The sequence below is a fragment of the Bradysia coprophila genome, chromosome IV (genome assembly GCF_014529535.1).
Source record: "Bradysia coprophila strain Holo2 chromosome IV, BU_Bcop_v1, whole genome shotgun sequence".
Classification (NCBI taxonomy): Eukaryota; Metazoa; Arthropoda; class Insecta; order Diptera; family Sciaridae; genus Bradysia; species Bradysia coprophila.
In genome coordinates, this window is record NC_050738.1 from 230,857 (window position 1) to 243,272 (window position 12,416).

General features: G+C 37.1%; 2 protein-coding genes across 2 annotated transcripts; one reads left to right on the forward strand and one right to left on the reverse strand.

The window, feature by feature from the left end:
• The first annotated feature begins 2,405 nt into the window (after window positions 1-2,405).
• Window positions 2,406-4,173, forward strand: LOC119066526 (cleavage and polyadenylation specificity factor subunit 4). Its single transcript, XM_037169050.1, has 5 exons — window positions 2,406-2,627; window positions 2,691-3,012; window positions 3,077-3,281; window positions 3,352-3,423; window positions 3,968-4,173. The coding sequence occupies exons 1-5, from the start codon at window positions 2,525-2,527 to the stop codon at window positions 4,118-4,120; spliced, it is 855 nt and encodes a 284-aa protein (XP_037024945.1). The 5' UTR covers window positions 2,406-2,524; the 3' UTR covers window positions 4,121-4,173.
• LOC119066527 (FAD synthase) lies at window positions 4,129-5,424 on the reverse strand. The gene is made up of 4 exons (XM_037169051.1): window positions 5,200-5,424; window positions 4,769-5,131; window positions 4,447-4,568; window positions 4,129-4,370 (listed from the first exon to the last, which is right to left on the reverse strand). The coding sequence occupies exons 1-4, from the start codon at window positions 5,278-5,280 to the stop codon at window positions 4,208-4,210; spliced, it is 729 nt and encodes a 242-aa protein (XP_037024946.1). The 5' UTR covers window positions 5,281-5,424; the 3' UTR covers window positions 4,129-4,207.
• Window positions 5,425-12,416: the final 6,992 nt, after the last annotated feature.

Sequence of the window (12,416 nt, forward strand, 5' to 3'; positions counted from 1 at the left end):
TAGCGAGAGGTGAGTTTCTTTATATGAAATCGCTATTTTCTCTGCTCCATACAATTTGTGACATTAGACCATACATATAGAGTATACATTCATTGCATAGAACGCCATGACAGCCCTCGAAGATGTTTACTTAGTGTTTGTAAATACAACAATTTGTCTAGTTGAATTGTATCCTTGTCTTCAGCTAGGTCAAAATTTTACTTTCATAAAAATTTGCAGATTTTGTTGACTTAAGTATGGTTTCCACTCAACAAAAAGTACTCCGTGAGAGGGCAGAGAGCGGAGTTGGCAAGTAAACAAAGGAAAATTTGAAAATACTCAATTTTGACTCTCACACGGAGTATGTTTCTAGGTATCTGGTAATTTGTCAAATGAAGCAGAAAAATGACATTTCTAAAATCAATTTTTAACAATCTCGCACACGCAAATTTAGTGCTACAAATATTTGTTAGCCTTGTCATCAAAGTAAATTTCCCTTTTAAAAATTTTTAGTAAAAAATACGCTGTCTTAGCCAAAGTTCTGAAAGACAGGTTAAGACAACCACGAAGGCGGGTGACACCAAATTTTATAAACAGATAGTGTGAGAAATCAACTTAAAGAATAGTATATTTCAACATACCCCAATACACACAAGATGTGTGTGCACGCGCGGGCGAAGCCCAAGCGAAAACACACATCGAGTGTGTATTGGGGTATTTTGAAAGATATTTTTCTGTAATAGTGAGAGTGTGTTGGTGCTTTCCTTCCCAACTGTTACTTTCCTTCTCGACCGTTTACTTTCCCTACCGACCGATTCATATCATAGCTCACCAATACACTCTCACGTATACAGAAAAATATTTTTCTCGAAAAATCAGAATTTTGTTTTTGTTAAGTTCCATTTTACATATAAACTTCGCAGCCGTTGACGCAATTGTGTGTCACCGCCATCGTGATCAACTCAGAGTTGTCTTAGCCTGTTCTTTCAGAACCTTGGTCTTAGCACCGTGTGCCAAATTACCCCACGCCCTTTTTTAGTAAATGGAAATCAAGCATTAAGACGCATTAAGACTGTATTTTCTGCCGAAAATACACTAAAAGTTTTCTCAAATCAAGTTTCTGCCGAAAATACACTAAAACTTTTCTCAAATCAAATTTCAAGCGAGTAGACCTAAGAGTAATTATACCTAGAGAGGAAATTTCGAACAAAATTACGTAAACTACGTGGTCCCAACATGAAACACGAAATGTTTATTGGTATGTGTGTTTGCCCTCTTAATTAAGAGAGCAAATTGAACTATCAAAAGCGAAATAGCGTCAGCGTATACATGTATTGGTGTAAAAGTATACGAAATGTGTATCTTATACAAACTGATGTTGGGACCACATTTCGTCGTACAAATTTCCTCTCTAGTTATAATTACTCTAAGGAGTATACACTAAAACTGAAACTGAAATTTGATTCCATTACGAACTCAAAAAAAAAATCGCTCTCTCAGTTCGCAATTTTGATTCTCTTTGGCTCAGTGTCGGAAAACCTAACTGGAGGACTTTAATATAAGTGCCAAAAAGCAAAATATTTACTTGATAAGTAAAGATGAGTACAGAGTTCGTAAAAAAGCATGCAAAATCGACCGCTGCAATATTCTTGCAAAATATGACACAAAATGTATAAACCAACTGTCAAATATTTTGCAACCACAGTGTAAACATCAGGTTTACACCGAGCTTGCAAAATATTTTACATACATTTTATGGGTCATTTTTCACGATCTCTGTACTATCCTTTAAATAGGACCTGACGAAGACGAAGCATTATATAAGACAGCGGGAAATTTCGTTTCGCTAACGAACTTTAAAACTGTTTTGACATTATTTAACGTACAGAAAATATGGAATGGTCTGACGCACCAAGTTCAAATACCGAAAAGTTAGTTATTGAACTTGTGATACAAGGTCAAAATGTACATGTGATGGAACTAGTGAAACTTCTTATCTTGACATTCGTTGGCATATCTGAGAATAGTTATGATGGGTCACCTCTGGTACAACAAATGGAGTGAATGTCTTCTATTAAATATACATTTTTGGAAACGGCTAATCATCTTTTATCAACAGCAAAAGTAAGGAATGAGCTCAAGATCTTATTATATTGATTATATTGAAATTTGTATTAAAACAAATGAAGTAAAAGATTTAAGATCAAATGACAGGCTGTTATTTTTGCAGTAAAAAAACAAAACATTTTCCTGCTACTGAATGGCTCACTAAATTATCCGGATGAATTAAAATTGAGTTCGTAAAAAGTAAAGGTAAATAAGGTCGTTGCATTTCAAAAAGGAGATGGATTCTTGTCAACATCTCAATATTTTGTATTCGAAAGATGGATTCTGGTATGTCATGCTGTCATTTAACTGTTTTGATGGTAGCACTACACAGACTACACACCAAACATCAGTGTCAAATTTTGCTAAAACAAAGTACCGAAATTGAATCGAATTGTTGTGTTTATCGAGTGTATAGCAGGAATAGAATTTAAGAAAAATGGATTTGATTATAGCTAATGTCGATCACATCGAATTCAAGATCGAACGGGACTTAAATGAACAATTCGGAGCATTGCCACTGCCTTTTCCCGGCATGGACAGTAAGTTCGGGGTTATGTTATACCTGGCACCACAAATTTCTATGAATTGAAACCCGTTCCCAGAGTCGACTGCTGCGGTTTGTCAATTTTTCAACCGGAACGATGGTGCCGAATGCATGCACGGCTTGTCCTGTCCATTTCGTCATATCCGTGGTGATCGCACAATTGTATGTAAACATTGGCTTCGTGGCCTGTGCAAGAAGGGCGATCAGTGTGAATTCTTGCACGAGTACGATATGACCAAGATGCCTGAATGCTATTTCTACTCACGATTCAATGCCTGCCACAACAAAGAGTGTCCATTCTTGCATATCGATCCAGAGAGTAAAATCAAAGATTGTCCTTGGTACGACAGAGGATTCTGTAGACATGGGCCACATTGTCGGTGAGTTCGTTGGAGGTCACGTTCCCTCTGATTCTTCATATAAATATCAAAATCGTATTTTCAGACATCGTCACGTCCGTCGAGTACTATGCACAAATTATTTGGCCGGCTTCTGTCCGGATGGTGAATTGTGCAAGTATATGCATCCACGGTTTGAGCTGCCACCAGCACCAGAAATACCAAAAGATCAAATAAAACGACCGCCGACTTGTCATTTCTGTGGTGAATTGGGTCATAAAGCTGTACATTGTCAGAAGATGCCGCCGGAGGTAAGTTATATTGTTACGTCACGTCGTATAATATTAACGCAATTGACGTACATTCACAATTGTGTTACAGCAACGTGAAGCCTCACTACGCCAGGAAGAAGCCAAATTTCGAGCACTTGGTTACATGCGACATACGCCGAACGTAAGTATTGAAGAAAATAGGTTGGATCGATTCTGGTCGGGTAGTCTGTTGGTTGAGTTGAAACTATTTTTCAATATTTCTGTTTGCAAGGAATCGTTTTCGTAAGAACAGGGTTAGCCACTAAACCGGCCGTCGATAACTAAAGTAAAGTTGGCTTATAAGGCCATATTTCTGGAAGACATGACTACAGGACAACATTCATCAGACTTGTAGTTTCAGTCAGTGTTTCAGTCAGACCCTGAATGATCTCCTATATGTAGTGGGTACTTAAACCAAGGCTAACACAGACAGGTGGTTTGTATCTTTCTGCGAACACCGCACACATACCTACTGTGTATTACCATATTGTCATACTAAAATTTGTGGTCATTTTCATTGGCACAAAACTTCCCTTCATTCTTGTTGACTACTTCAGACTTTATTGCTCTTTGCTGACCAAACTTTGAACGGTGGTTTTAGTGAGCGACTTCGATTTGATGATTCTTCTTAATTTTCACTTTCACATTGCCACTCCCTTCATTCAGTCTCCCAATTTTCATTCCAGGAAGAACGCGGTCCACCTCGACCACTGGAAGAAATTACATGCTACAAATGTGGATCGAAAGGACATTACGCGAATAAATGTCCCAAGGGGCACTTGGCCTTTCTATCGAATCATCATCAAAATAAAAATCCAGCCCATCAAAGCGTTAAGTAACAAGTTTGTATATTTCGAAAAAAGAAAAGAAAAAATTATTCGGGAAAGAAAGACAAATTTTTAAAAATAAAAACAAAATCAACAAAATCAACTGCCATTCGGCGCACTGGTAATTCGACCGACACGTTCATAAGCATCGGCATCCCTGAGATGATAGGCCGGATAATATTCGGTTTTACCTGTGTCGTTGTTAAAATACTTTAAGTGTGGATTGGGAACGGTATTTGTTTTATCGCCCAGTGATGTGTAACTGTTACGACAGAGTTCGGTTCAAGTAAATTAATTTTATTTTTTAAATCGAAAATTGTGTTTATGCATTCCTTTACCCGACATCGTACAAACTGCAGTATGGGACGTTGAAACTTTTCAAATAAGTCCAAATGTCATCGCATGTCCAGTCTAGTAGTGGATTTATTCGCATCAGTTCCGGCCATCCTTTGGTCGTCATCTAAAACATCGGTTTGATCATCAGAATTTCGTATATTTTATGGAATTTTAACAATTTGTGTGGGAGACATTGCTTCCAGAAATGGGACAGAGTATATGGAGAGTGAGATTCTTTGACCGGCAATTTAGATCTTGGTCAAGTGGTCAATACATTTTGGTTAACTAATGAATCATTTTGATCGTTTTTCACATCATTCGTACCTCAAAGTCCTTTAACTGCTGGCAATACGGATCTGTCCGACGAGAACCCATGAAAACAGCCTTCAACTCTGGATAATCGTCACAGATCGCAAATAAGGCATCCTGTTTGGTTCCAATTCCCAATTTTACTGCAATCGGAAAGTATTTCTCGGAGCAATCCTTAACAAATGATTCAACTTCTTCGAACGGTTCCGCTGGTTGCAAATAAATACAAAGTAGGGCACCGTATTGCAACTCGACCTGTTCTTTCCGTTGTATCCATATATCGTACACCATATGAAGGAGGACGGTGCAATCTTTTCCGCCATTGAATGACAAGAAAATTTCCCGAAAATCATAGTCATCGAAGGCTTTGTTGACCACCTGTACTAACAAAACACGTATCACTTTAATGTGACGAGATACAGAGCAATTGCACGAGTTACACTCACACTGAGACTGTGTTTCAATTTATCATCGAAACTTTTGGTTTTTGTAAAAGAAATTCCATTGGTGGACTTTGAACCCATCATATCACAGTTTGTATGTTAACTGATGTTAACGGAATACCTCGATAAATGAATTTAATAAAATAAAAATTGCAATGTTTTCAACATTGCCCTATATATGAACTCTGCGATGAACAACTGACAATCCATTGACAGAAGGAACAGTTTTCTTCAAATGCTACCAATTCCATGGTGTATCTGTGTGGGACACATGTACGATGTACTTCACCTCCTTGTCTACAAATTTTTTAGTATGGAGCGCTAGCCAACGTGGTCTTGTGTAGCACTAGGAAATAGCTATTTTCATAATAAGGTAGTAAATGGAATTGTTTTGCGCACTAGATGTGAGATTGCCGATACGAGCGAAGCGAGTTCGCCAACACATCGTGTGCGCAAAACCCTCATTTACTACCGCGTTAGGAACAAGGTTTTATCTCCTTTAATGTCATAATCACTATAAAAAAACAAATTTAAAAAATCAAACTGAAACATAAACACGCCATGACACCGTCACTCATTCATATTCCCCACAAATAAAACACACATCTAGTACACTGTCAAGAATTTGTCAATTTTCAGTGAATAAATGAGAAATTATCGAAGTTTTCCGTGAATAAATGTGAAATTAGCGAAGTTAGCCGTGCGCAAATGACCATTTATCGGAATTTTCAGTTAATAAACGTACGTTCTGAGAATGACGTGTTTAAATCTAGCCCATTTTGATTCTAAAAGTGACACTCAAATTGTGAATATTATGACATTACAGGAGATAAAGGTATGTATGATTGGATGAACTATTTTGTAACAGTGTAACAGTGCCGGACTGAATAAATTTTAGCCCATGACTGGATCGATCGTTTTAGTTTTAAATAAAATCAATTGTCGTATTACATTAAAATGCTCCCAAGTATTTTATAACTACAACTGCATACTCTTCTCTGCAATCCTACATGTATATTAGAGTGGAACAATGAGTAACATTTGTACAACCATAATGACTTACGTTATAGAGGACGCCAAAAACAATATTCATAATGAAAAACATAATTTATTTATTGTTTAGGGAAGATCACTTTTCCATGTATGTCAAAAAATGGCTAATCTTTAGTCACTCTCATGGCGATCACTCGACCGCATTTGATATTTTTCTCAAAATCGTTTTACTCCTTTGTTCCCTATCAACGTAGCTTGAAAATAAGCTATTGTGCGACAAAATTTAAACTCATTTTGTGGAAAAATCTGCAAAAGAAACCTCTCTCAAATAAAAATTTCGGAAACCTGCGAAATTTTTTAACCCGGAAAAAGTATTTTCCTCACAAAAATGATGTGTCTTTTGGGTTTGTTTATTAGAGTAGAGCCTGTACTTTATACTAAGACCTTTTTACCAACAATTCACTTTTTGGCATAGACAAGAAAGCCTTTAGAGTGTCGATACGTCGAAAAACTAGAAGATTTTCAAAAAATCGTCTTGGGCAAAGCATAGAACATTTTTGAAAATATTTTTTTTGGTCTTAAAATTTTCTTTAGACTTCGCTGAGTCGGATCCGCTAGGTCCAGAAGCTCGGATGGAAAATATTCAAAAATCGACCGACCCTAGTATGTATGATTGGATGAACTATTTTGTAACAGTGTAATAGTGCCGGACTGAATAAATTTTAGCCATGACTGGATCGATCGTATTAATTAAAATCAATTTTCGTATTACATTAAAATGCTCCCAAGTATTTTCTAACTACAATTGCATACTCTTCTCTGCAATCCTACATGTATATTAGAGTGGAACAATGAGTAACATTTGTACAACCATAGTGACTTACGTTATAGAGGACGCCGGCCTTTTTTGGCCATTGTTGAAAATAATAATCTCGTTTTTTATACACCTCAGGGCGCCGATTCTCGAAATATTCGTAGCTTGAAAAATTCGTAACTTGACGGTTCTTATGGGATTTTATACACGCAACTGTCAAGTTACGAATATTTAAAGTTACGAAAATACGAGAAAATACGAGTGCCGTAATCACACGATTTGCATGCCTTTTTCATGAACAAATGGGGCTAATTTTCAGTAGATTTATTTGCTAAAAAAGTCTTATAATCTATAAAATTTCAACGAGTTTGTATTCACACGAGTTTAATTTTTATTCAAGCGGTAGGCGAGAAATATGCCATCTTTACAGCGTCTTTTAGCAGACAATAACACTGATTAAGCATCTTTTGTTTGAAAATGTAGAAATAACTTCCCTTTGTTTATTCTGAAATAAGACAAAGAGCTGCTTTGAGCAGGATCAATCTATGATATTTTTGTTACAATTTCAAAAATCTATCGAGAAAATATTAGTCAGTGAAGGGACCTGACCCATCCAAAAGGTGGGGCTTAATATATTAAAGGATATGAATAAATACTGCCAATACAAAGCTACTTTGATTAAGGTGGTGAAAGAATCAAGTAGACTTTGGATTTTACATGTACATTGCAGCGAAGTCAGTCAAAATGTAAAATACTGTCTGTAGAATACAAAGAAATAAGGTGTTAATTTGACACTGAGAGTTTGTTTGCTAGAGAGAGAGTATTGGCATACCATATTTTCGAAAACTCGTTTATCATGGTGGAGGCAGAGAGGTTCTAATATGACGTCTGGGTCGTTTCGACGGATAGAGGGAATAGACCTTTTAAGTTGATAAAAAGACTAGATGGTCTGGAGGGATGAATTGACAGCTGACAGCTGCAATCGGTTCGCTTTTCATCGATTGTGTTCACTTTCGTTGAATAAAAGTGAAAAGTGAACGATAGTGACCAAAAGCGAACCGATCACAGCTGTCAACTGTCAATTCATCCCTCCAGACCATCTAGTCTTTTTTTCAACTTAAAAGGTCTATATGTCGAATGAATGATAGAGGGAATATGTCGAATGATTTAGAAATTGGTTGAGCGAAAATGTATTGAATTCTCTCTCAAAAACCCAACTGTCATTCGACATATTTCCTCTATCCGTCGTCCCAGTCGTCATATTAGCAACTCTCTGGGTGGAGGATATTCATTTTTCGAGAAGGCGTTACCACATCAGATATTGTCATGAAACGTCGACCATATGAGTGTCGACAACCTTCTGATATGAAGAAACGACGAGTTTCTGAGGCGAGTAGTTGAAGATTTTTCAGGAACTTACCTTGGAAAGGAAGATGATTCGATATTTAATATTTAAAATTTCGTATAATTAGGAATAAAATTTCAAAGAGCAGAAATTTCTCTACTACCGTTCTGCTAAAACACTAACATCTCTTGGTACAGTCCATACAGTCAGATGTGTGAGGTCGGTAAGAAGAATCTGAGAAATTTGACAGCTATTGACATTATTTTCAAGTTTGTTTATATCAGCTCTATAATCAACACATTGTATATAGATCAAAATTTTGACCAATAGCAGTACGATCGCATGTCAAATTTTGTACGTAACGTATAGTGACGGTTGTGCTGTTCGGAAATTTTCCGACTCAGTAATTTGCCTTTCGAGTTAGATACTTATTTTGTGTGCAAAATGATGATGTACAGTGACAGCATTGTGGTTAAAAACGAACCGGTTGAGGAGGTGGATAACGACTTTCCTTCCGAAGACAATGCCAACATCAAAGACAATCGGAATTCAATTTCGTATCCTAATCATGACGCCTGGACACTGATCACTGTGTGTGAAGACGCGTCTGTGATTGTGAAAGAAGAGCCAAGACTAAATATCATAAGTCCTGTAAAAGTGGACACCACTAGTAGTGATAATGTTACTAACGGGGAAAAAAAGGATCGAATATTTGAGTGCTACATCTGTAAATATGTTTTTCGTCAATCTGCCACACTACTTCGCCACTTCCAAGCTCACCGGAAAAGTAAAATATTTGCCTGCAATCTATGCGATCGGATATTTACACGTGGCTCCGACCTATATCATCACCAAGTCAGCCATTTGGAACAAAGGTTTGCATGCGACGACTGTGATCGATATTTTTTACATTCACGAACATTGTTACGCCACAAACAAATGCACATTCGTGGGAAACTGTATACTTGTGACCAGTGTAATCGGAATGGTTTAAGTATAACAATGCTGAACCAACATAAAGTGTTGCACAGCGAAACGCGATTCGAATGTTCTGAATGTAAGCAAAAATTTTCAAGTTCATCCACTCTCCGACGTCATCGACAAATACATACCGGGAACAAACCATTTGCTTGCGAATTCTGTGATCACAAATTCCGTAGAAATACACACCTTAATCGTCACAAACGGATCCATAGCGGAGAAAAACCATTTAAATGTGGTGGATGTGGCAAGAAGTTCACCCGAACACCAAATCTAAAACTTCACATACTGAACCATTGCCCGAACTCTTTACAATAGATGAGAAAGTCGAAAGGAGTTTAGAAATTGTTAAAACTGATACATTTTTTGGAGAAAAATTGAAAAATAAAATGAAAATCTTAACAAAAAAACCGTTTTTTTTTACAAGATTAAAAATGTTGATTTGTAGGGCTATTCAGCTGATTACAAATTTTTACTTTCTTCCCTTCTGTAATGTCATTGGTGAATCAAAATTATACAGAACGTCATTCACTTTCAAATTCTCAGTAAGCCAAAAACAATTCGCGATACGAACACCATCCATCGGAGACTACCGAACATCCACACATTTCGCCGAAGTACACATCACACATTTCAGCCGATTCCTTTTTGAATTTCTCCGACTCCGAATTCACTATACCCAGCGAGCCATGTAATTCAATCACTATATGCCTCCTAGAGGACGCTAGGCCAACCAAGTAAGTGATAAAGGACAGTCAGATCCTCAATTGGCGTAGAATACATTATAGTGGTTTAAGATTCCTTATACGATCTCCTGGGAGATTCACCTAATATTTGAGAAATGTATAACTGTGTGTGTCGCCCTGTTAAGATATCAGTGGTATACAAACTTGAAATAAATAGTATTAGTAGCCTTCCTTTGCTGATACATTTTTCCATCAAATGTGAGGCGAATCAAGTTTGTACGTCTTTTCAAGGTAACGCCTTCTACCTGACATCCTTTTCACCCGAAGATCTTTTGAATTTTCGTATGAACATTTTTAATTTGTGGGCTTTTTACAACTAAATTGCACATAGCCCCGAAGTGGTTTTTTGAGCCAGTGCTGCACTGTCCCACCACAATTTTAAAAATGTAAATGCAAGACGAAAAGTCTGTCGACTGTTCGTATATTTATGTCGAGACGAAAAATATTTGGTTCAAGAAAGTGAGGACGGTTGAATTAAAATAGCTGACAACGGAGGTTAATTTATAAGATTTTGAGTCGGTATTCAGAAGAAATTTTAAATTATTAATACCACTAATTCTTGTACGACGATGTGTGTGCTGTACTGTAGCACCTGTAGCACTGCAGCAATGATCGTGAATTGTAGCGATCTTTGTTTCAAGTTTCATCTGACTTTACAGATTTCAGTAGATACGGTACCGTAAGTACTGACAGTTTAGTTTTGCTTGACTAGTGTGCTTGAGAAGTTGAATATTAAACAAAAACCCCTACAATTGAGAAACCTGCACGACTTTCGCCTCTGATCGTTCCCTATTTTTTTCGATCTGCGCAAAACTTCAATATCTCAACGCTATCAACAAAATGACGAATTCGGATCTGTTGTACAACGGAACATTAGCTTCCAACTTTACGAGTTCAACGAACGCTTCAGTAACGGACGATGTTTTGAGTCCACATCAACATGTTATTGACATTTTAAAACGGCAATATAAAGACTACTTCATGCTGGCGCTGAACATTGCTGCTCTGATCATTTTCCTTCTGGATAAAACCCGAGCGCGACAAGGTGGTTGGAGAGTTCGTGAAGCATTTCTATACGTTTGCTGCTTGAATGCACCGATTGCCAGCATTTTGGGTATGCTCATTGCGTGGCACAAAGTGCGGAAGATACTATTCTATCTGGCAGTTTTGGTGGGATTGTTTCTTATGTACCAGAGCTACGGCTTTATTGTTAATGAAGGATTGTCTTGGTGGAAGGTGGCGGGTTGCATTAATATCGCACTAACATTTAGTACACTAGTTTTTGAATGTTGAATATTCTTTCAATTTAATGTCTCTATCGAGTCTTTAATTTTTTGATTTGTTAAACAAATGAAAAACTTGAATTTATCCTAAATGAGAGTGTCTTACGTTTCAGTGAAAGAATACGTAAATAAATTGAACATTTATGTATACAAACTGAATATTAATAAATGAAAATTCTCTGAACATCAGAACAATGTTTACTTTGCCTACCCTACTCATTGGGCTCCTCACAGACAACGTACTTATTTTCAGTGAGATATTCTTTGACATCATTTTTGCAACAGTTTTGAGCTACTTAACCACTCATCAATGGGAATGAATTACCATGACATCTATGGCATCCATCACACCATCTTACGTTAAAGATTCTACGACTTAAATTTTACTTCTCTTGTTAAGGGAACCACTGACGATTGCAGATGTTCTCAAGGCTGAATACCTCAACACTGTCTTGAGAAAATCTGTTGAGTCAACAGTATACCTGTGGTCTGAAAGAACCGAACAGGTTATGGCACTCACGAAGGCAGCTGGCACCTAAATTTGAATGTTTCAGTGGATTTTTTTCGTATAAAATTTGTATTGAACCATAAGGTCCATTTGTAAGTTGATAGAGGAGTAATAGTTTCCTGCCACTGCCTTCGTGATCAACTCAGATGCGACATAATCTGTGCTTTCAGAACAAATATGTTTATGCTAACTGTAACTGAAAATCGGTGTCTCGGATCAAGACGGAGAAAATGTGTTTACTGCGTGGAGATTCCGAGATATCGTTTTCCAGTTCGTGTAGCATAAATAGTTTTATATGTATCGAGCACTGAAAGTTCGCTTAATCTGCACTGTACAACGCTCTAGAGGAGTCTGAGATTGTGTTACGCAAGGTGGTTTTCCTATGCTACGTTCATCGGAAGGGGGCTAAATGCCAAAAATTGTGTTACGTAATTTAGGGATATGCCCATGACTTTACAATAATTTATGGAAAGTTAGTCCACACTTCTAGCAAAAGCAAGGCATGTCCATGAAATGTAAAAAAAAGTTTTATTATCAAGAATCAGCTTGA